The 23936-nt window shown below is 38.5% G+C and overlaps 1 protein-coding gene across 3 annotated transcripts; it reads right to left on the minus strand.

The window, feature by feature from the left end:
- Nucleotides 1–1142: 1142 nt before the first annotated feature.
- Nucleotides 1143–23286, minus strand: AZI2 (5-azacytidine induced 2). Of its 3 annotated transcripts, none has more exons than XM_041466249.1 (9): nt 23005–23286; nt 19445–19714; nt 14647–14876; nt 12046–12171; nt 11627–11726; nt 9889–10037; nt 7377–7438; nt 4621–4736; nt 1143–1842 (listed from the first exon to the last, which is right to left on the minus strand). In XM_041466249.1, the coding sequence occupies exons 2-9, from the start codon at nt 19446–19448 to the stop codon at nt 1454–1456; spliced, it is 1176 nt and encodes a 391-aa protein (XP_041322183.1). In that variant the 5' UTR covers nt 19449–19714; nt 23005–23286; the 3' UTR covers nt 1143–1453. The 3 variants fall into 3 exon arrangements, with proteins under 3 accessions (XP_041322183.1, XP_041322182.1, XP_041322185.1); XM_041466248.1 differs by having other exon boundaries at nt 19439–19714; XM_041466251.1 differs by lacking the exon at nt 19445–19714 and having other exon boundaries at nt 23005–23285.
- Nucleotides 23287–23936: the final 650 nt, after the last annotated feature.

The raw sequence follows: 23936 nt of genomic DNA on the forward strand, positions 1-23936 counted from the left end.
GTCACGTCGCACCCTCGTAACACTTCTGCAGCCCGTCATTACTATGGCTGTGCTACAGCCAGAGCCTCCCCATGTATTTGCAAGCCATCTTAAGATAATTAGCTACTAAGCAGCTGTGAAATTAATTTTTATTATTTTGATGGTAAGCTGGATTTGTGAAGCTGAATACTTCACCCACCCACACATTTGTAAATAGCATATTCTGTATTAAGTATCTTCCTGCCCACTACAAGTTAGGTAGGTATCATGGATCTAAAATACAATGCATTTTTCTTCAACTTTTTGAGCAGTCAAGACATTTCACTTAACCCTGTTGTATTAAGCCAGATATGAAGCAGAGCAGTTTACAAAAAAAAAAAAAAAAAAAAAAGAGCATAAATTAGATTTGCCTAGAAACAGTTCATGGCCTTAAGAGGAAAAAAATAATGAAAAAGTAGTGCCTAGACACCCATAATCTATAAAGCAAGTAGCTGGAATTCCAGTAGCTCTGGTTCTCAGTGGCATACTAAAGACACCACAAAAATACTTATTTTTTTATATCAACAATGCAATAACACCAAGTCTAATTAAATTAAGGCTTTGTTTCTTTAACAAAAGAAAAATTAGTAGCCTTCACCACCACAGGAATGAAGAGTCAGAGTTGTGGTGCTGCGCAAAGGAGGCACAAAATAGAAAACTGCACTGTGAGCACGCCAGGTCCGTGGCAGCACCGCTGTGCACTTACAGCAGCTTCCATCAGCAGGAGCTGAGGGAAACAAGCTGAACCTCCAGGAGTCACAGTGTTCAGCAGCAGCATTACTTACGGTCCTTCACCATTCACAATCAAGCCCTAAATGAGGCAATCGAAACAGGATAGCCTAAGGGTGGTTTTTCTCCTGCCACTCTCTCATCTAAATCAAGGTTGGAAAAAAAAAAACCAACAAACTCACCTTTCTTAGTTAAATACTACAGAAAAATGCATTTACAGACCGGAGGAATCAAAGGTAATTGAAAGGAGGAAGGAAGAGAGAATCCAATTCTTCATATTATCTCTTATTCTGAAAAAGAACACTGTCAAAATGTAAGCTCAGAGCTGGTACAAGTTCTAACACTGGATACCAAGTATTTTCTTGATAACATACAAATAGCAAACAAATACAGAACTGGATTATTTTTTTTATTCCACAAACTCACTTTTCATTTACCTTTAGCAAATGCATGTCATTTGCAGTACAAGACTATCTAGGCCCCGTGCTAGATTTCTTTGTATTTACATTATACCAGCACAGCTTTAACATCAAGGAACTCACTCCTGATTTACAGCAGAGGAAGACTAGGCTTTCTGATTTGGAACTAGAATTAAAAATAAAGAAAGAACATTTCAAGCAATTTGTTTTCTCTCCTTAAAAGTTCAAGCATTAAGGTGCCTATTCAGAATCACTCCAAAAATGCCTCAGTTCATTCTAAAAATTGTTTAACTCTTGTGCAGACAGTTTTGATTACATTGATCCAGGTAATCTGCTGGACAGTTTAACAGAGTTGGATTATTTTTCATTTCCCAAAAAATATTCTCATTGGGCTTTGGAGGACTTGGGAATACCCAGGAATTATCTTCCAGAGAGCTCTTTCCGTAGGAATGGTGTTCCTGAAACGTTTTGCCATCAGCTGGAATTGGTCTCTCATCTGTCCAAGCTTGTAGGGTCACCCTTTCTGATGGGACACGGGCATCTCTCAGCAGAGGGGGAGACACAGCATTGCCGAGGGCTTTATCATTTTGTGACAGGTTTTTATAGACTACCCCAGATGTCAAATTCACCTTTGAAATGTTCAAGTCAACACATTGCACTGGTGCAGTACAGGCAGCTGAAGAAAGAAGATAAAAAAAGATTTAAAAATTACATTATCTAATGCATTTTTCATGTACTCTAAATGTACTACAGTCTAGCAGGGATGTTAAACACAGTTTCTTCAAGCCACAAGTTTTTGGACCATATTCAGTAACTACTTGAAATCTAGAAACAACATACTACCCTCACCAGTCTCAAGATGAACTGAAAATCCTGAAATCACAGTGTCCAAAATACACCCAACTGCAAGGATATCTCCCTTTTCAACACAGATAAACTGATGGATCTTTCTGACCAGACTGAAACGAATGCTGAAAAAGAGACCATTTGCACATGCTTGGGGAAATCATCCAGATGCAGAAGACAATGCTGCTCCCTATTCCACTGATTCTTTAACAAGTTGTATTCTCGTGCCATCCAGAACCCGAATTCTCACTGCCCATGAAGCAGTATGAGGGAAACACGTGGTGTTCACAGGTTCTCTTGTCTGACTTTCAAAAGCAAAGCGACAGACTGCAATGTTAGCCATGTGACACTCTAGAGGAGTTTTAAACTGTTAGGCAGGGGGGGATTTTGAAACAGAGCAGGATCTACCTGAAATGGAAGAGCTGTACCTTCAACACATATCTGAACATATGGCCAAATACAAGCTGGTCATTTTGGTTTGTAGTGATAATTTACATAAACGTGTAATCAGAGTAGATCAATGCTTCCTGCAGTTAAATCTTACATAGAGTTTTCTAGAGCAGCTGTTAATCCTGAACATGAATTGCAATTTTTAACTTTAGTTCTTAAGGGATAGAAAAAGAAGCTGGTATCTTGAGAATATAAGAATACAATTTCTGTTTGTCACAATAAATTAAAGTTTGTGGATGTTAGCCCAAGCCACTCTCCAACAGCATGGGCCTCATGTCTGAAAGACATGCTAAGGCACAGGATTTGGCACCTTTGTGCTGGCAGGTGTAAAAAGCAATCTGAGGCCCACAAAAAAAATTAAAGATTAATTAAAATTAATCCACTGAAAATAGATGGAAAATATACAAAAACAAAGAGAACTAGAAAAAAAAAAAAACCCAAACCCCAAAAAAACAAACAAACAACAACAAAAAAACTAACAAGAAAAAAAATAAACAGAAAACCCCACAAGCACACCCATCTGTTGAAAATGCCTTCATACATAACATTAATAAAATGCCTCTCTACATTCTAAGTAGAATCCACATGTTAACTGATACTGTTCACATCCCACACAAAGTAATGAACACGTGTTCTGCAGAATTAATGCACCTTTGACAATGGCAGCTGGTTTGTAGATGCCAAAAGTCAGTTCTAGAGGTATGGGAAGTGGAAGGCTTCAGTCAACTGTACCCATATTTTGCATAAGCCAAGGTTTGTCTATAGACATAAGCAGAGATATTGCATACGTAAGTGTGGCTGATGACCAAGATCAGACTTGTCCACTCTCACATACTTCTGAAAAATTACTGAAAAAAGCCTACAGATGAAAAGGCAAAAGTCCACTGTTTCCTGATCAAACAAGAATGCCTTCTATGGCTTTGGATGGACAACTGCATAAGAACTGCAGAAAATGAGTCTCCTCTCCAAGGAGAACAGAAAAATCAGTAGTTGTGTAGTGGCAAGGCAGGTTAACTCCAAATTAAAAGTAAGGCCATAAAGACAGTATATGATCACATCAAACCTTGACAGATCTAAGATTATTTAGACTCATTCATTTCCCAGTTTCTCTGCTGCAGTTATTTGACAAACATGTTTTAGAATTGTAGGAACACAGACTCACCTGGTAACAATATGGCCAAGTCTACAAAATGGGTTGACAGTTTGTATCAGCCAAGTACCAGAGACAAAGTGATCATTAGTCACTGCTGACCTCAAAGGCAGGGACTGCTCGGGAGGTGAATCCTGTCATTACCTCACTGAGCTGTTTAGAAACAAAATGTCTTGATCTGGTAATGGACAGGGACATCAGAGACTGTCACCAGTACATTGTAACCAAGTTCACTGTCTTCCACCAGTATTCTGAGCACAGTAAAGACCACACTTGAAGTGAGCAGAAAACAAACGAAATTAACTCTCTCCCACAGTTTGTTTGCCTGATAGTCTAGCATTTGGGCTTGAGAGAAACATATGTATGGAACAGAAGAACTTTCTGATGAAGTGCTCATGGAAATTTTAAATACTTTATGTGAAAAATATTTAACCCTTAAAATTATTTAAGGCAGTTTTGTTTCCCCAGTATTCTGACATTCAGAAAATGTCACACTGTGTAGCGTTTTGTTAGCAAAGACAACTTTTCTGAATACAATAATAAAGAAATAGGGAACCACAAGGAATTTCAGTCTTTTAAAGTCTTATTTTAAAATGTTGCAAATTTAATACTTCATATATTCTGTACTGGGAAAATAAGACTGCATTTGCAAAAAGATTTTTTCCCCCCTAATATGAAGTAGTTGTGGTAAAAGGTCAAATACGAGTAAACTTAACACCTCAGCCTTGTGCACATAAGCAACACTTGACTGAGAAAAAAGCCACAAGGGGAACAGAATACAGTACTGAAGAAAAAACACATCAGCAACACCTTTATGTGTGAAGTTGACCAGTATGAGACAGAAGCAAAAGCAGAAAATGGGGAAGCTGGAACCATAATACAGTCTAGCTTATCAACTTCAATTGATGAGATTCTGAAAAGATATGATAGCTGGTTTATTTTAAAAATGCTACAGCTTAAATTAATGGTTTGTGTTTGTAAGGTCTGTTACTGCCAACACTGACTTGCCTTTCTTGGCTCCTGGTGGGCTCCTTTTCAGTTTTCGTAGGACCTCAGCTTGCTTGTCAGTCACTACACGCAAATTGGACATTTCTCTCTTCAGGTCCCAATATATTTGTTGCAAACTTTCAAAACAAAAATTTATTACAAGTTAAATATTGCTGCCTCTAAAGCAGTCTGTTAACATGCCTATCAAGTGTTGACTGTTAATAAATTGTTCTGCAAATTCTGTTGGAATAACTGAATAGTACTGAGAATTACCTTAAAACAGATAGACCTTTGTATATTTTATTTCCTGCCTATTGCAATATACAATGCATTACATATTGACATACTAGGTATAATAATTTCAACTCCCCAAAGGAAAGAAATATGAAGCTTACTTTTCATTTCAGTATCTGAAACTAACCATCTTCCAATGAAATTAGTCATCTCAAAGGAATACTTTATTTAAAGTGACACCAGGTTATAAAAAAGGCAGAGTGTTAACTCAAAATACCTTCCAATAAATGATCACATATCCCAACACATATTATGAGAGATTGATTGTAATTTCAAATAATCAAAAAAACAGTATTTGGGTCTTACACCATGCACATTGCTACACTGAATTCAGACCAAATACCCAAGACCCACACAGAGTCCAATCTAAAATATAAACCACACTCTTTCATATTCAAGGCCTCCAATTTATGTTAATACACTGCCTAATCAGACAGTGTAAAAAATAGTGTTCCAATTCATTCTCTAAGCATAACACAAGAAACATATTTAGCCACAGCAGCACTGTTCCAACACTGATTTTTCAGGTTAATAACTAGTAAGAAAATTAAGAGGGAAAAAAAAAGTCAGCATTACCATATGTTTCTTGGTAAAATTTCTAGCAAAGGCTCACTGAATATCACATTTATGTTGATTAATAATTAACTTAGTGTTCAAAGACATAAGGATGTAATTATTTCAACTTAAACATGAATGCAATGATTTAATGCTTTTTTAATGATTAACATTCTACCAAATGGACAAATATAATGGATGAGTGTTTCCAGAATTTTTTCTTCTTCATTACATTCACTAAAAGGCATTTATTTGAAAACGGCTGAATATCTCAGGAGTAAGAATTAATAAATTTTATAACTGTATATAACGCTATCCTTCAAAAACAGCAATACAGGATCACTCCTGCATGAAATACCAAGCACAAATGTGTTCAAAATCACTCTGAGCAGTAGCTATTATGTAAGTCAACACTAAGAGAGTTCCCTTAAAACAAAGAAATAGAACTTCTATCCACAGAAATACTTCCCCAGAATACAAACGTTCAGATTCATAAGGTTCTGTTAATGAACACAGGAAGGTGTTATTTTAATAAATAACGTATTAAGTGTCAGCAATTCTGACAGAAGGTTAAAATTTTCGGAACTGATATTTCAAGAAGTTCAGCTCAACCTGTGGCCTTTCTACTCCAGACTCCTTTTGGCTCTTTCAACTCTTAAGAGATGACAACTTAATTTTAAAGCTGATGTGGCAACTACACTTCCTTAATTCTCATGTTTTGGTCTAAAAAATAAGATCAAGAACTGTCCAATACTTAACACAGAAGTGGTAAATATAGGGACTGCTCAAGTGTCTGCCACCAACCAGAAGGGAAGTGCTTGGATGAATTTTTTAAAATGTATTTAGCACTTTTACAAGCATCTTGCAAAGGGCTACAGGTGCCAGAATTCCACTTAAATCACATGCAACAGGATTTGTTTTTGTGGATAGTGACCTAGAATCCCATTGCAAAGCCTAATTCAAGGAATTTGTAATTGAAAACCAAGGATTCCCTGTGCCTGGAGGTTTATCCTGTACTGCCTGCTAACATGTAATATGAACCTTCACTATGACAGCCTGTTTATATCTACAGCAAATTAGATTTGCACACTGATAATTTAAAGTCAGATTTGCAGGCTGCTCACAAATACAAAGTAACTACTTTCCAGAAAGTTAACTAGGAGCAAATGCCTTCATTTCCTATAAAAAGCAGGATTGCTTGCTACAACAAATGTTTCTCATAGGAGGTTTTTCATGTTTTCTCCACAGATTTTTAGATGGGCTTACATATTTATTACACATTTAGTATTATATTACAATAAACACTATATTGTCCATGTGCTATTTTAGATGGCTGCCACCTGAGCACCACTTGGTGGAATAAATCTGCTCAGTAGTTATTTCATCAAATGATCAGTTTGATCAGACCAGTAATCAAAGAGATAACTGCTGTGTCTTGAGAGAACAACTTCTATCAGGTGTGTGAGGCTGACAGCAAAGCTCCAGGAGGAACCACAGGAATAAGTATCCAGTCAAGGTGAAAGGACAGAGTGTGATTTGTGTGTAGTGTGTGCATTGTTATCATCACTGCACCACAGAACAGATGATGGGAAGTGTCTGTATGTTCTCTTTCAGTGACTGAAAAGTCTCTTCAACACCCAAGGAAGCACCAAGGCCCACTGCACTAAAGCCTGGCATTGTGAAGGGCCGCTCTTCCCTCTGGTGGAAAGTGCTGTAAGTGCACCAAGAGGCATAACTATATAAATGTTCATCATCCTGAACTACAAACCCAACAAAGAAAAAAATGTACAACGATTTTGCTAAATAACTATACCTAGACTTTCAATGAAATAATGTAACTTGAAATAACACGCCTAAGCAGTCAGCAACTATAATTTACTTGTTCAACTAACTGTCCCTCAGTAAACTGAAAATAAAGTATTTCATACCTCTGGATGTCTTGCTTTTGAAGGTGGTCTCCATGTAATGGATTTTCCTCTTGAGTCTGGTCCTGCATAACAGAGTGAAGACAGAGAATGAATGAGCATGATTTCAGATCTTCCCTCTCAAAAAACGGCAGTGAAACTCTGTTTTGCCTAATACTGAAATTTACAAGTATAGTCTTCATTTCTGTTAGCTGCATTGGGTTTCAAAAGTGGGTTTCAATTCTACTAAGAATTTCCACTAAAAAATGCTTAAACTACCTACTTATATGAAGGCATTGCTCAGCCACCTCCATGCTCTTCTTTCTTAAAACAGCTGAACTCTCAGATTTAGAGATTGATTACTTTCTTCAATGGACATGAAAAGTCTCAATTTCTGCTTTTTAAACAGGCTTTTTTTTTGTTCTTTCTGTCTCGGTATATAAAGATCCTTAACTTAAAGGAAGCTGTTTCAGTATAAATTTACTTCCACAAGTTACTTTTATGACAGAACACAATCTATCTCTTCAGTCTGAAAGACTACTTTAAAATTGCACATATAGGCAGAACACTAAATTTACCAGGATTGTTTAACAAATCAAACATTGGGCTCACTTTGTTACCTGTGCTTCTATTAGACCCTCACTTGTGATGAGCTCCCTTCCCTTTCATATCCCTTACTTCCATGCTCCCTTCCTATCATTCCTTCTAGCCAAAGCTGTTATGGATTCGATCCCTTTACAGGCTTTAAGACAGGCTGCAAGTATTTCAAGCAACTTGTCAATACAATGTACACACTGCATCAACTACAATGTAAAACTTAAGTAAGAATATCTAAAAGTACAGAAAAATAGAAAGTACACTTGCCTAAGGCAGAAAACATTTGAAAACATGTTTTCCTGTTTTCATTTTCATTATTACTTACTTTCATTACATGTTAGCTAAACTAACTAATGTAATGAAAATAAGTAATAATGAAAACACCAGCTGAGTTGAAATAATGCTGATTTGTCATTGCCCATTGATCACACTTGACTGTATTTAACCTGACAGATTTTCCCCTCCTGAACTTTTTTACCATCTCCCACAGATTTAAATTCATAGCTTAAAAAAAAAGTTGCACTGTATAACTCCACATTTGAAAACATGCACTTTTTAATTTCCTATATTAAGCAGTTACCATGATCAAGAAGAAATTATACTGAAGACAAACAAAAAAACAAGAAAAAAAAAAACCCCATAAAAACAATGTAACAAAACCCCCCAAAACAAAACAAAAAGCTGTTCCCTGTATTTGTTCTGTGCAACAAAAGCTGCTGGCATAAACGTTATTTAAACAGTGTCACATGCAGTATTCCTTACAAATGCTATTTTAGTCTGTTCTCTCTGACATCATTCACTCTCACAATACAATCTGCAATTATTTATGCAGCTGTTACTCTGTTCTAGAGTTACCCGAAGACACCAGAACTTCACACAGGTTACAGCAAGCCTTCAGATTTACAAGGTATTGAAAGCACCTGAAACAGCTCCAGACCCAAGTGAAACAACCAACAGTAAGGGAAGTTAACAAAACACCTCATATGCTTTATCCCCACCTAGTGGAAAAAATGAAGACTCACTCAAATGCTGTGTGATTCCAGATTACATAATCATCATTATTAATGACCATAAGGAATCTAAACCAGTGTGCCTCCTCAAACAATCACATTCAAATATTTTACATTCACTGTGTAACTTCAGTGTGATTGCAGAGTCCTGGAGACTGGCGCTGTACCTTTCATCAAAGGTAAGATGGAAAGCAGAAAGAATGCACTAAGCAATAACTTATTGCTTTTTGTTACTGTTACCTTAGTTTTCTTTTTGAGATACTAACAACACCTAGGTTACTAAATGTGTCCCTCAGAACAGATATTTGCCCCAGAAATGGCAGGGAAGGGTGCCAAAAGAGGTACTTTCCTGACAAGCTTCATGCAACTACCCTAAAGAAAAGTACTAGGCCTCCTTAAACACAGTTCATGACATCTTTAAACATTAGCATCCCATTGCTGTTTAAAAAAAATAAAATAATAGAGGCCAGCTTTTGCCCAAACTTTCTTAGTAGCCCAGGTTACATAGAACTTCAGTGGCTACTTATAAAAAATCATAAAGCTTTATTTTCTGTTGTTATATGGGCAGTGGCTGGGAAATCTCACCTGCATAGAATCATAGAATATCTGGAGTTAGAAGTGACCTGTAAGGATTAAGTTCAACTCCCTGCTCACTACAGGACTACCTAAAGCTAAACTTTCTAATTAAGAGTGTTATCCAGACACATCTTAAATTTGGACAAGTTTGATGCCATGAACACCTCCCTGCGGAGCCTGTCCCTATTTCCAAGAAAAATGACAGTCTATGAAAAATATTTAAGGTTAATTTTACCAAGATATTAATATTTCACTCAATTGTATACTTCATAGTTTTGTTAATCCTTGATTTTGATTGACCTTGGGATTTAAAACAAACCATTAATACAAAAATTCCTTAAAAATTAAGGTACCTTCTGCTTGGAATTTTGCAACTCCTTTCTGAGACTGTTGCACTCTTCCTTGAGTTTTTCTAGATCCTGTTCCAGACTATGCACTTTCAGGTCACTGTTCAGCTTCTCTAATTCCCAGTTAGCCTGAGTACAATTGAGACTTTTTATCACTGTAAAGAAGACAAGCAAGACAATTAGATTCCAATCTCAGTCCAAAGAATATAACTCAATATTCAAGACACTCTTCAACCAGCCCATGCCCTACAAAAACATTGTATTCTGAAGAAACAGGAGTCTATGGCAACAGGGAAATATAACACTGGTAATGCTCTTGGCAGAGGTGGTCTATTTTCTGGGTTTAAAGCATGGAGCCCTACTTTCTAGGAATGCACTGGACATTTGACACAGAGAAAAAGAAAGTACTAGCATAAAAAGGCACTGAAAGTAAAAAAATCAATTTATGGCAAATACACATCATATAAGCCAACTTGCATACTTCTTACATGCTTTGAAAACATGAGTCTTTTTGCTCTCAGATTGGTATTATTACATCACTTACCATTAAGTTTTCCACGGGTTTAACATCAAGAAGTTCCACAAAGAACAACAAAAGATACAATCCAAACAAAAGGGGAAAGCATAAAAGTTATACAAATTTTGTTAGACTGAAGCAATTCACCCCGTAAGAAGCAACCTAAGCTGATGCTACCATCAGATCAGTAGCAGGGCATTAGTGAGACAGCAAGAAAAGAAGGAATGTGACAGGAAGAAAACCCATAAATCTTCAGCTGTGTGGTACACTTATTTCCAGATTTAATATTTAAACAGCCCTAAGTTACAATGATTTTTTTTAACAAAGTACTCTTATGAGTAAAATTGAGTTACAAATAAGGAAATCATCACATTTTCAAAGCTCTCCTTCCAAACTCTGCAATTCTTACCTCCTGAAAGGATGACATCCTCAACAGTGATACTAGCACTACCTGCAATTAGTTTTTCTAGGTTTAAACATTTGTGCAATTGAAGTAGTGCATTACATGCTTGAAGTCCTCTTGGAGAGTAATGAAATTCAATCACAGCTGACTTTATACAGATGGCATTTTCTTGTAACTAAATTAATCAAGGGTTTTTTTCTTCCATGGTGTTTTAATCTATCACATACAGAACACTCTACAACTGCAGTAAGAGATGCTGGATTGGGGCTTTTGGAATTGCCAGGTTATAGTGTTAGTTTCTCTTTCCTCTTTTCACAAGGCTCTCTACAACCAACATCTTTCTATTTTTCCTCATTTCCCAGCCAGCTAAGTAACTGTTGGCAACTGCAGCTATTGCTGTACAAGATCCTCATCTTTGTCGTATCCAACAGTGAGACAAAGCAATTGGAAGCAAAATATACTGGATCCTCTGCAGGTGCCAGAGCAAGTGGGATTGACTGAATGATCTTTATACTTGAACAGGCCTCTGCCCTGCTCTGAGGAAAAGGTGGTGGGGTCCAGAGATGTACATGACACAGCCTATAAACTGTTAGATGGTGCCCATTTCTCAAATTTGTAAATCATCTAGGGTGGAAGAATACAGCAACCTCAGAACATATGCGTCACCATTCATGAGAATGAAGACAAGTTCAAAGTACCTCACTGCTGTTCATGGCTCTCTTACCTTGCCCCTATATAGAGTTAAACCTCTTCATGCCCCAAGATCACAATATAACCACTGCAGCTCCTCAACATACCTTAAGATGAAGTAACCAAATGCATACCTTGCTGGGTTTCCACTTCAGTTCTTAGTTGTAACAGCTCTACTTCTTTAGATTGCAACTGTTCGTTCAAGTTTTTCAAGGATTCCGCACTTTCTTTTGCCTATTTTCAGAGGGGAGAAAAACCCCAACCAAAAATAATTTGTGAAGCATTTCTCTATCATGTTTGACAATTCAATATTTTAGAACAAATGCAACAACAAAAAATTTTGCTTTGATTTTTTAAGCGTTATTCTAGCCCAGTAATAAAACTGAGGTACTTTACATCATTATTTCTACAGAAGTGTTGTCATAAATAATGGTATTGTCATAAAACCAATACCATAGATCTTAAGAATATTAAGTTCATTCTACAGTAAACATGTACTAACTATGCGGTGCTGCTAAAGCAAGCATTGAAGTCATTACTTAAAAAGGCACACCATTTTTTCCAGTTTGCTTTTCAAATGGTCGCGGTCGATGCAGGCCTCTCGATAGGCTTGGTAGGCCTTATTGACTTGTTCCCGCCCAACGGAGCTGCATTCCTCTTCCATCCGGGAGCCAAGCACCTGAACGTTCAACACACAGGAGAAGTGAAGAGTTTTGTATGTTATGCTGGGAACCGCAAAATTTTAAAAAGGCAGTGCTACAGCCTGAAATATTAATCTAACAGCCTTTCCCTTTTTTTTTCAGTTTAGATAACAAATTAAACAAATATACTGATACGGGACAAAGTTTTTTCCAAAAGTGCCACAAAGGCTGTCTACAGATTCTGAAATCTCTAACAATACTTAACGCTCACTAATTTATGGAATCATAAGAGTAATTTGAGTTGGAAGAGGACATTTAAAAGCTCATCTAGTCCAACCCCCCTGCCATGGACAGGGACACTTTCCAGTAGACTGCTATGAGCTCACTCCTATGAGTGCTTCAAAACCATTCATAAGTTATAGTTACTCCCACTGACAATCCCTTAATCATATTTTTCCAGGTTCTGAAAAAATGTAAACTGTTTTTTGAAAAAGGAGTTTTAAGCATATAAAGGCACAACACATAGCAAGTTCAAAGGAAACCAACTATAATTTCTTAAATGCCTCATATTGTAAATAAAGATTTCTTTCAGTGTATTTATGTAAGAAAAGCCAAAGCAGAATTATTTTACAAATATCTATTAATTTTCAGATCACCACCATCTCACTGCCTGCTATGGCAAGAGACAAGCAATGCAGAATAACCACTACCCACTGGATTGCTAGAAGAAGGGGAACGGAGTTAAAATATATTCAGTGTTTTAATAAGACAGAAAAAAGAAGTCTTACATCAAATTATATCCATTCATATAAAAAGTTCTTGCTTTAATTAAGTATTCTATTCTCCTTTTCATTCTTTTTATCCTGCACACTTCCTTTAAGTGTACCTCTTGCAGATATTCACAACAGATTTGCACATATTTTCTTAAAAATTAGGAGTCACACAAAAAAAATTACTAAAATAAAGCATTGACACTCACCTATCTACCTGAAGTATCTCCTCTTTAAAGTGTTTGCTTGAAAGAAAGAATGGAAAAACAAGCCACAAAGGCAGGAAGTTCCTGCCCTTTACTTTTTTTTGTATGTGTATGACTCCTTTTAAGTTTTGTCCTTTATATTTTTCTCCCCCTAATAAAGCCACTCAACTAGAGCACAAGCCTTAATAATCTTTCTGGAAGTTTCCATGCACATTGAAATTACAAACTCCAAAGGGGTAATTCCCCATACATTTTTTAAGCGTACAGGTACATTAGCTATTGACAAAGACTGAAAGTCACTAACAGTCTTGGCCTTCTCAATACCCCCGCTCACAGAAATTCACATACTAAAAAGCTTTCTCTACAGAAAACAAAATAGCATCTTCAAGAGAATTAAGCTAAATCAGGCCAAACCAAAAGACACAAGACAAAAGGAATTGTCAAGGTCAAATCCTGTTTGTTGTGATTTTGAGTAACAACATAAAAGATGTTACACTCAGCATGGTTCGGGTCTAAAGCTCTATTCCTATTCCCAGCATCCCCCTAAACCTTATATAAAAGGCATTCTTGAGATAGTTTTTCCTTTCTGAGAGAAAGTCAATCCTGTCTTCACCAAGAATTCCCAAAGAAGTGTCTCAAAGCTGTGCCAAGTGTGACTCAATTTCTTCATTCCAATGCCACAAAATAATACACACTTGGAAAGCTTTTAAGAGTCAGTAGCACAGTCAGGAGAAAGTCCTAATAAATGTCTCAGCTTTTAACACTAGGATCTATCTTTGCATCTTATATAAGAATGCCATCTATCAAAGTCAAGAACTTCTGCAGTGCAAAGACACTCAGTGTTCTGAACAATGGATATACATTTAATCACAACATTCCTTACTTGGAGAGGAGAAACCTGTGCCCTGGTCAATTTTTAGCTGCAATGAACTTCACTACCATTGGCCATGAGAAACTGCCTATAAAACAAATTCCAATATTCACTAACATTTCAGAATTACTGCATCAAAAGCCAGCCAAGCCAACATCTATGTTAGGCATTGCAGCTTTGCATTTCACACTTGAGGCTGATTAGCTAGACCTAGCTGGATATTCTTAGCAGCCAATTTTTCCATATTATTTTGGTATGACCAAGATTCTTTTGATAGACAATTCCAGCATTCTGATAATTTACAAGCTTTGCACCTCACTGTTCAACAATACTGTGTCACATGTGCCCAAGCTAATAAACACCATTAAGTGGCACCCAAAGTACAGTGACAAATTCTATGCAACTACACATCTGTTGAATCAGCCATTGTCTTTGCATTGCATCATATATGTGCCCATGAGAATCAAAAATGCCAGAATGACACAACTACACTACCAGAGGAACAAACTGCATTTCACTTAAATAAATAAAACAATTTATAAAAACTTTTTAACATGGAAATTATTTCAAGTGTATATTTCAAATCCTTAACCTTCTTCTCTGCCATGCAGCCAGGAGCAAAAAAGAAGCTGCTACCAGAAACTGGTACATCAACCATCTTCTTACCTTCTCTTCTAAAATTCTCACTTTTTTTTTTAAGAAGGAGTTTTCCTTCTCTGTCTCCTTCAGTCGTTTCTTGATATCTTCATATGCAGTGACAAGTGCAAAGTGTGAGGCAACAGACTCATCTCCACTATAGGATGGAACAGGAATATCGCTGTCTCTCTTGTGAGCATTGTCTGCTTTTTCATGGTTCAAAATACAGATGTCATCCTCTACTAACTCCTCCATGACAGCTGTTAAAAAGACAGATATAAGTGCTAAGTTTTCACAAAGACAAATTCATCAAGAGTCTGAAAACCTTCCAAAATAATACTGCAGGGTGTTTCTGTCTAAGTTATGACAAGACAAGACTGAATAATCAGGAAGTATCTTAATATCGCAGAAAAATCTTGAAATCCATGTCACCTTGAAAATACAATGTTTAGAAAAGACACATTTCACTGTTATTTGACATAAATATTTTGAGTACCTATCAGATGTATGAACCCTCAAATTCATTTTTATTAAGTCTTAACACCAATGTGTAGAATGTGGCTGGTACTAACTATCTGAACTCCAAAGGAATGTTGCATCAGAGCTTTTGCAAGCCAGCACTGAGCAGTAAAAGAGTACAGTTCCAACAAATCAACTAATGACTCCTGTGGTTCCTGAGCACAAGTGCCAAAGCCTCTTTATTTTTGAATGCAAATACTTGTATTTTTCTGAATCTTTAAAACAGAATCTTAAATTACACTTGTATTTGTCCTTAAAGAGACTGCATGAGTAGCTATTCTTTCTCTAGTCACAGTAGAAAACCTCCTTCTGAACAATTACAGTAATTTTTGACTGAAAATATGATGCGAATGAAAACATGCACAGTAACATGACCTGCCTCAATATGTGTGGAGAAAACTGACAATAATCTGATCATTAGTAAAGTGTCACTCTAAAATACCAGGCAGATCCACATGAATGACAAATGCAAAGTAGATGTTACACTGAGTTTTTGTTACAACCTACATCATTCAAGCACAGCAAAACATTCAATAAGAAAATACAATCTTAAAGAAATTCTATGTATTTTCTTGAGCAACAAGTCTCCATGGAAAACCCCCAAAAGCATTTTCCTTAAGAGTTACAAGTTATCTGGAACAAGTTTTGGGGTTTATTTAAAAACAAGCCAACCTCCAAAATGCAAAAACAACCAACCAAAAAAAGACACATCTCATTTAGTTATGAACATCAAGACTACTTTTATTCCTATGCAGTACTAAGAAATGCTACAAAGTGCCTGATAATACCACCTCCCCTTTAAACAAACTAGTGATGTGACTTCTACAAAAAGCAGACTTTTATTTTTTCCCCTTCAACAAATCCTTAGGTTCCTGATGCTTAGCTAATGAACCAACAGAAATGCTGGAATGAAAGAACTGAGCATAATGAAGACAGCTTTTTGTACTGCAGGAAAAACTTACTTCAACAGAAAACCTACTTGATCAGCAGAACTTTGCAGAAAAGGCAGGCATTAGTGAAAAAAAACTCACAGCAGTAGAAGTGCTGCTTTTACTGTGTATTTGCTATTTGAATTCAAACTAGACTTCCATCTGTTTATAGATTACAAGAAGTAAAGGCCTGGAGCTTGTCTGTATGGTCAAATTTCTCTCACCATGCTGGAAAGCTTTCAGAATGCAGCATTATGAAGAGTGTAGTACAGCTACTGCTGAACAATAGTGCTGTTATCACATTTGTCTCAATTTGCTCCAAGCCAGTTAGACAACAAGATAAAAAACTGTGACAGCTCATTTCTACTAAATAAGACAGCAGTGGAGTTTTTCAACAGTGAGAAAAAGACAAGAACACTACAAACCAAAGCTGAACTCCTTTTAATGGTTGTGTTCAGGAGGTGAATAGATGCCTTGTATGTTATTTGATGCATTCTGACAAAAAAAAGTAGCCTAAGCTTTCCCTTGCTTGTTCTGCCTTGAATATTCTGTGATTTCTGTGATATTTAAGCAGAAAGAACCCTGCAAGAAAGGTTTGCTTCCTTTTCATTGTAAGAACAGTATCACTCCATGCACAAGGTGACCTTGACCAAAAGCACCACATCATTCAAACTGCATTAACTGACTGAAGGAATTGCTCATTTTGTCTTCCAAGATGAGCATAACATACCAGCTTATCCTCCCCCATTTCACCAAAAACTCTGCAAGTCTTGTCACCCATCTCATCAAATTCCCAAGAGCTTGCCCTCTCAAGGCAACACATCTCCTCTTCTCGGAACACTTGACTCAAATGTTGTTAAAGAAGTGTCAGAGCTTATCATTATCTCTCAAAGAAAGCAGCAGATTTGTGACCTTGTATATAACACAAATCTTTGTCCCTATGCTTTCCTATAGCTCCTAAACCTGAGCATCATACAATCCCTATTTCTTGCACACATCAGTGCTACCAGGAGATGGCAATATGGGAAAACAGGACCATATTTATTCTGCATTTTGTTACCTAAAAGTGCCTTTGTGAGTCTCCAAGAGAGAAACACCTTCCAAATAAAACTCAGCATACACAAATACTATTTTCTAAATACAAGTACACACCTAACCTGCACCTGCTAGGAAGACCAGTTACTCTAACATTTTTTTTTACTTGAAAGATATCATTTAGTTTATAGGATTATTCAACTCTGGTTTTCTGATGCTGCTCTCTAAGCCAGAACTGGAGATTATTTAGAAGAGAAGCATATATTTCCATATAATTCAAAGGGACTTTGTTTGCATGCTTTTCTAAATTTCTACACAGAAGGTAACAGTTCCGAAAAATCCAATATACACATTTTTGACTAACTGTATTGCATACTAAGTGATGACAAGCTGCCATTAAACACTTCAAGATCAGCAGTACTATAAAAAGCCATGGTGAAATGCACAGCTCACCCAGCTTTTTTTGCTGTCAGGATAGACAAAAACCCTCAGTATCGAAAAAGGCACTATATCTGTAAGAAATCCCCGACTCCAGCTGTAGTCTTTAATTTCACTCAAGGACAGGAATCAAAATTTAGATTCTCCAGTACTATATTACCTAATTTTAAAAATATGAACTGATGGCAACAATCAAATAAGTGTTTTGATTATTCCACAGGTTACAGCTCCTCAAATCTGCAAGAAGGATGACAGAAGGTCTTTCAGGATGGTTCACCAAGTCCAGCCACAGACTTCTGCCCTATTTTAATCTGTTTGACTTCTCCTAATTCAAAGTCACACTCGTATGCACTGCTGAAAATGCCACAGAGCTGACACTCTGAAACACCTGAGTGAATACTGACCTCTCTGGAGCTGCAGTTGTGAGATAATCTGTCCTACAGTAACCAGTTCAAGTGAAAGATTTCTCACTAAAATATTTAAAGTAATATACTGACAAGTTAATGTCTTTGAATACAATTGATGCCCATCTCGGCCTCCTTAAGGCAAACTTCACAATCCCATTTACCACACATCCCATCCCAAGAAAGGTCTTCCTAATACTTTTTACTCCCTTTACTTCAGCACAGTAGCTAAGTATTTTGCCTGTGATAAATATATTAATTTACACTTTAGAATGACCTGCACATGAAACAGCCTACTTACAAGGACTTTAATCTTTATGTCCAAAATTAAATACATTAAATGAGTACCAGTTTGTATTAACTAACTAATGTTTAAAAGCCAACAAACAAAAACCCCAACCTGAATACACTGTTGACAGGAAACAGAATTAAGTTCTAGCAGGACTAATTATGTTTCCTGTTTATAAGCAAATGAGTTTGAAGAGGTGGCACCACTTAAGTTTTCTTTCACATAATGTGAAGAAAAGAACTAACAGGAACCACGTCTGTTGCTCCACATAGGTTATAGAATAGCTTTGATTCAATACAATGAATATTTTGAGCAAAATATTGTTTTCCCATATCTTACTAATGCTTGGCAGAAACATCACTTTTCTCTTTAAAGAGCTTTAAGAACACTAGTCATTAACACCATGGGAGGCAGTTAAATACAAAACACATTCTACATACGAGGAACATGGGATGCAGAGGCTCTAATAGCAAACAGACCACTGCACAAACAGAGCTCTGTAGTTTGAAATGCTAATCTTATTCTCGGATCAGAAGGAGAGATAGTAAAAGCAGGATTACATTAACTTTTTTCCCAGTATGAAGCAGATTCTCATTTTGGCCTAATGGTTGATTTGAAAGAGAATAAAACAGTTTTCAAAGTATTTCCAAATATTAAATGCAAATAATTTCAAGATGGTTGTTTTCCTGTTTGCCTTCCAGACTCCAAGGGTTTGACTTCATAATGGTAGTATGAACAGCTTCCAGCTGTTGATAACAACAGCGTAATTTTTGTATGGATTTATCTTGCCTTACAGAGAAGGGTATACATAAATGCATGTAAACATAAAAAAACCTTTAAATCCAAGAAATGCCTTTGAACCAAAGGAATCCTGAGTGAGCATGTTACAACCCTCACCTTAATTTCAGAAAAGCTGTACTGTTTTTTTTTCTTTTTTTAAAAGATACTTCAGCACAGCAAGGAATAATACAGAATTCCAGCATGCCAGCATCAAAAACTCCACACAGTACTTGGAGTATATGACACAAGATGTTAAAACAAGCAAGACTTCCAGTCTCTTTAAGCATCCATCACTTTGCATCACCTCTCCTCCAGAAATCTTAGGTTCTCTTTGATTCCAGTTGTGAACAGACTGTTCTACAGAGAAAGGCATCACTTTTTACACATACTTGCTCCATTTTTAAAGAGTAATAAAAATTCTCACGCACACTCACACATCTTAGCAGCTGCTACTTTGGCTGCTGTTCATTGCTCCGTATGGCCGAAGTCCACAGGCCCAGCGCCCTCCCACGAGTCCCTGAGCACAGGGGCACAGCCCGGCCGTCCCAGCGCACTCGGTGCTCCTTCAGAAACACGTCAGCATGGGAGCCACATCAGACCTCCAGAGCACTTTCGTTTTATTGCCTTCAGGAAATGGAAATGCACTGTCTCTGAGCTCACACTCCAGATCACTGTAGCTCATCTATCCTGAACATCTGGGTAAGCTACAAAAGCCAAGTAAAATCTCCTTAGGTACAATAGGCAATTTTTTTCAATCTCAAGGTTTTTACAATAAACAATCTACTCTCACAAGGACCAGAAAAGCAATAAAAAAACCCATTTTATGACAACAGCGCTTGACAAATTTTACTTTCTCTGAACAGTGTCAGACTCCACTACCTCCACTGCTAATTTGCAAACTTTATGCGTCCTAAATGTAATGTAGTCAATCTGCCTTTCTGTGGATGCTGTCACAATAATCACTTTCCCTGACAACTACCTGAAAAGGGGAAAAATAAAAACCCAGAAGTAGGAATCAATAAAATATTATCCCTTCAGCATCATATAATTCTGTTTATTAAACTATTACATTTAACGTTGAAAGTAATTAAAAGCAGTTTGTTTTGGATTTTTTTTTTCATATCTTCCTTTGTAAACCAAACAGCAGGTCCTACCTCCCAATCACAAGTTTCCTTCTATTAAATTAAATAGATTAATTACCATTCAGTAAGTTCACAAGTTCCGTGATAAGGCTTTTGTAACTGCATTAACTTTTAATTCAACTGGAAATGCGCCTCACCTGTTACAGCTACTTGAAGGCAAGTGAGTCTCACCGATGGCCCTTGGTCATCCTGCAACTCACTAACACAACTTCTGTAGGTTTCCAAGCCACAACTGGACAGGATGCCAGCAAATCTGGTCCAAGCTCCCTTTTACAGGGGGACCAGATGATCTTCCCAGGTCCTTTTCAACTTGGGCTGTCTTCTAAAATTCTATATTCACATTTATAGGGCAATATTTCAGACAAACATGGTAATTTGAACCTAAGTTTCACTTAGCAGCTTCTAAGTGGATGACTTTGAATATTCAAGCCATTTATGTTTCACCTACCCTCTCAAAATTAATTTCTTCTCCCCAAAGGTTCTGTCAAATTTTAGTTTATCTACATTTCATACACTAAGAACGCCATATCCAAACATTGTATAATCAAGTAAAGTAGTTAATTAATGCCATTATAGTATAAACATTTAGCAAAAACATAAGACTGAGTCCAAAGTGAACCACGGATAATGGGCACAGGTATGGAGTTGAGCAGAACTCCCCACTGACTCCTACCAAGCTGGTCCCTATCCTGACCCCTTTGTTAATCCTAGCATTGCCATCTTAGCAAATTGGATCTCATTATCACTGTTTTATTCAATATAGACTGTCAGGCTTCCCCTGTCTAGAAAATCCCTGTGAAAGTATGAAAACATATATCAAAAGGTAAAGCCACATTGCATTTTATCCTGTTTCCCTCTACATGTTCTCTTTTCTTTTCTTCAAATTTCAAAAGACATCAGATATGCATAGCATGTGCAGTGACAGGGGAGTTTCCACTTTCCTAAGCAAGCAACCCACATTTAACATTTTATAGTGCACAATCTCCAATTCAATGCATCTATTGAAATAATACAAACAAATGTTACTGCATTTGCAACTCTGTGATTTTCCAATGCTGTGAGATGAAATTATTCTATTTCTCTACCCTGAGTACATTAAGTACAGTTTGTCCATATATTTGACCAATAATTTTCACACTTTCCCCAGCTTTTGAGTCTCACATAGAAAATAGAGATATACTGAAAACTGAAGTAGAATACTTGCTGAAATTTAGGCTGTCTTAAAACTATCTCTAATTTATTACCCATTTTTGCTGCACAAAGATGTCACTTCATCCTCTTTGCTCTTTTGAAAAACTTTTTAGTATTTAATTTTCATTGTAAAACACAACCTAGCTAGTACTTGGGCAATGGTCACCTCACACTTTTCTAAACTGGAAATGGAGCAAACAAGGCTCTGAATAATTACCAATTTTAGCAAAAAATATGGGTTTGGGAGTGAGAAGGTGGCTAAGCCCTTCATATTGTGTAATCTAGAGTTCAGTGAACCAGTGTTTTCTGCTTTCTGACTTCACTGAGAGTTCAGATGAAAAATTCTGCTTAAAATTTGGGGCAATAATAATTTACTTCAGCTATAGAGCAATTATCTGATAAACACTTCTAACAAAAGTCCTGTTATTAAACAGCAATTATTCAAAAAACAAAAAGTAGTCAATCTTAGATTTCTTTTTGTTTCTACAGTAATTCTAGTAGAGTTACTAAAATTCTAAAATAGATGTGAGAACAGATAACTTGGATTATTAGCAGCAGAAGCATGTGATCATACATCACTATCCAGGAAATGACAAGTTTCCCACAGCCCATAACATCTCCCAGAAAACTGTCTCAGAAGAGAAACTGACCTTTGGAGTCCAGAGCAGACTTTACTGTCCTGGCAATAATTCTCCCCCAACTCTGCTTTTTCCAGAATTTGTGTCCAGCACACTGATTTTACTGCAAACATACAGTGAAAGGCAGTGGGGAAATGAAAGGATTCCTTAAGAAATAAAAAACTCCTAAAAGCACTCACTGGAACAGTTGACTTCTAAGTTGCTAGGGGACCAATTTATTTAAGGAGATAAGGGTATTTTCCTTACCAGGTAAAACACCAGGACTTAAAGAGGCAATTTCTTAGAAGTTTAAAGCACCACTAGCATACACAACTACCTCAATGCTCATCTGCACTTCCCTTTTCCAAACTAACATGGCTTGCAGCACCTGTATTCCTGTCAAGTATTCTATCATGCTTCTGGTTTTACACCCGTAGTTCGCATTTCCTTTGCCAGACTGCTCTGTACCAAGGCACAAACTGCAGCTCCAAGAACCCACGCAGTTTTTCAACTCTGTCGGAGGCAGCTTTGTAACCAGCCTAACAGCCTGTCCGAGGCCCAGCCCCAGCTTGCGGTACCTGTAAGCCTTGCTCACCCTCCTGCCACGGGATGACCCCTTATTCCGGCCAAGAGTGACTGGGCAGGGACACGGCACAAGACCGACAGGCTGCTCCTTCTGAAACTCAGGAAGTTGCACTTCAGCATGAGGAAGAACTTTATATGAAGGAGGCAGAGCACTGAACAGGCTGACCAGAGAGGGTGTGAAGTCTCCCTCTCTGGAGACATTCAAAATCCACCTGCACGCATTCCTGTGTCACCTGTAACCTGCTCGAGGTGACACTGCCTCGGCAGGGGGGTTGCACTAGATGATCTCCCTTTCAACCCTAACAATTCTGGGCTTCGACAAGGACGACACTATTTTAAGAGGAGAAACGAAAGACCAGCCTCTTTTCCCAAGGGGAGTCGCTCCTCTTTCACGGGGCACGAAGCTTCCCGGAGCCCCGGCCGGGGCGGCCCCGCGTTCCCCCCCGCGCCGGGACCAACCTGTCCGGGCCCCGCTCGGCCGGGCGGGTCAGCGGCGGGCGCTCAGCTCGGCGGCGAGGCAGCGCCGCCCCTCGCGGTCTCCGCTCGGGCCCCCTCGGGCGCCCATCGCCCCCACCCCGCCGGCCCGGCCGCGGTTTCGGCCTCCGCCACCGCGGGGAATTCCCGGGGCTCGGCGCCGCCCCCGCCGCCTTCGAGGAAGTCAACAAACGCCGCTCCCGGTCCCCGCCAACGGGTGCGCGCCGCTCCCGGAAGGAGAGAGGCGGCCCCGCCGCCTGACCGGGCAGGGAGGAGGGAGGGCGGACTGCAAATCCCGGCGTGCAGGCGGGCCGCCGCCCCGCCCAGCCGAGCCCCACGGCGAGAGCGGCCGAGGGCTGGCTCCGCCCGGCCGTGGGTGGGGCTGCCGCCTGCCCCGAGCGGCCTGGAGGGTGCTGCGGGCCGGGGCTCCCCTCTGGAGCGGTCTCACAGAATCACGGAATTGTTAGAGATGGGAGGGACCTCTAGAGATCATCCAGGCCCGGCATCCTGCCAAGGCAGGGTCACCACGAGCAGTGCTACATTAACGCGTCCAGGCGGGTTTGGAATTTCTTGAGAGAGGCGGACTCCACGACCTCCCTGGTCAGCCAGTTCCAGTGCTCTGCCCCCTCAGTGTCGAGTTCTCCCCTATGTCGAGGTGAAACTTCCTGTGTTTTAGTTTATGGCCGTTGGTCTCTGTCCTGTCTCTGGCACCATCCTCTTGGCATCCACATTTGAGATATTTATATGCACTGGTGAGATCCCCTCCCAATTGTCTCTTCTCTAGACTAAACAGGCCCAGCTCCCACAGTCTCTCCTTAAAAGAGAGACCCCTGAGAGGTACACTGACCCTTTCCAGTAGCTCCTTGTCTTTGCTGTACTGAGGAACCCAGAACCCGGCACAGCACTCCACTCTTGTC

Source organism: Pyrgilauda ruficollis, unplaced genomic scaffold (genome assembly GCF_017590135.1).
Source record: "Pyrgilauda ruficollis isolate IOZ18807 unplaced genomic scaffold, ASM1759013v1 scaffold2, whole genome shotgun sequence".
Classification (NCBI taxonomy): domain Eukaryota; kingdom Metazoa; phylum Chordata; class Aves; order Passeriformes; family Passeridae; genus Pyrgilauda; species Pyrgilauda ruficollis.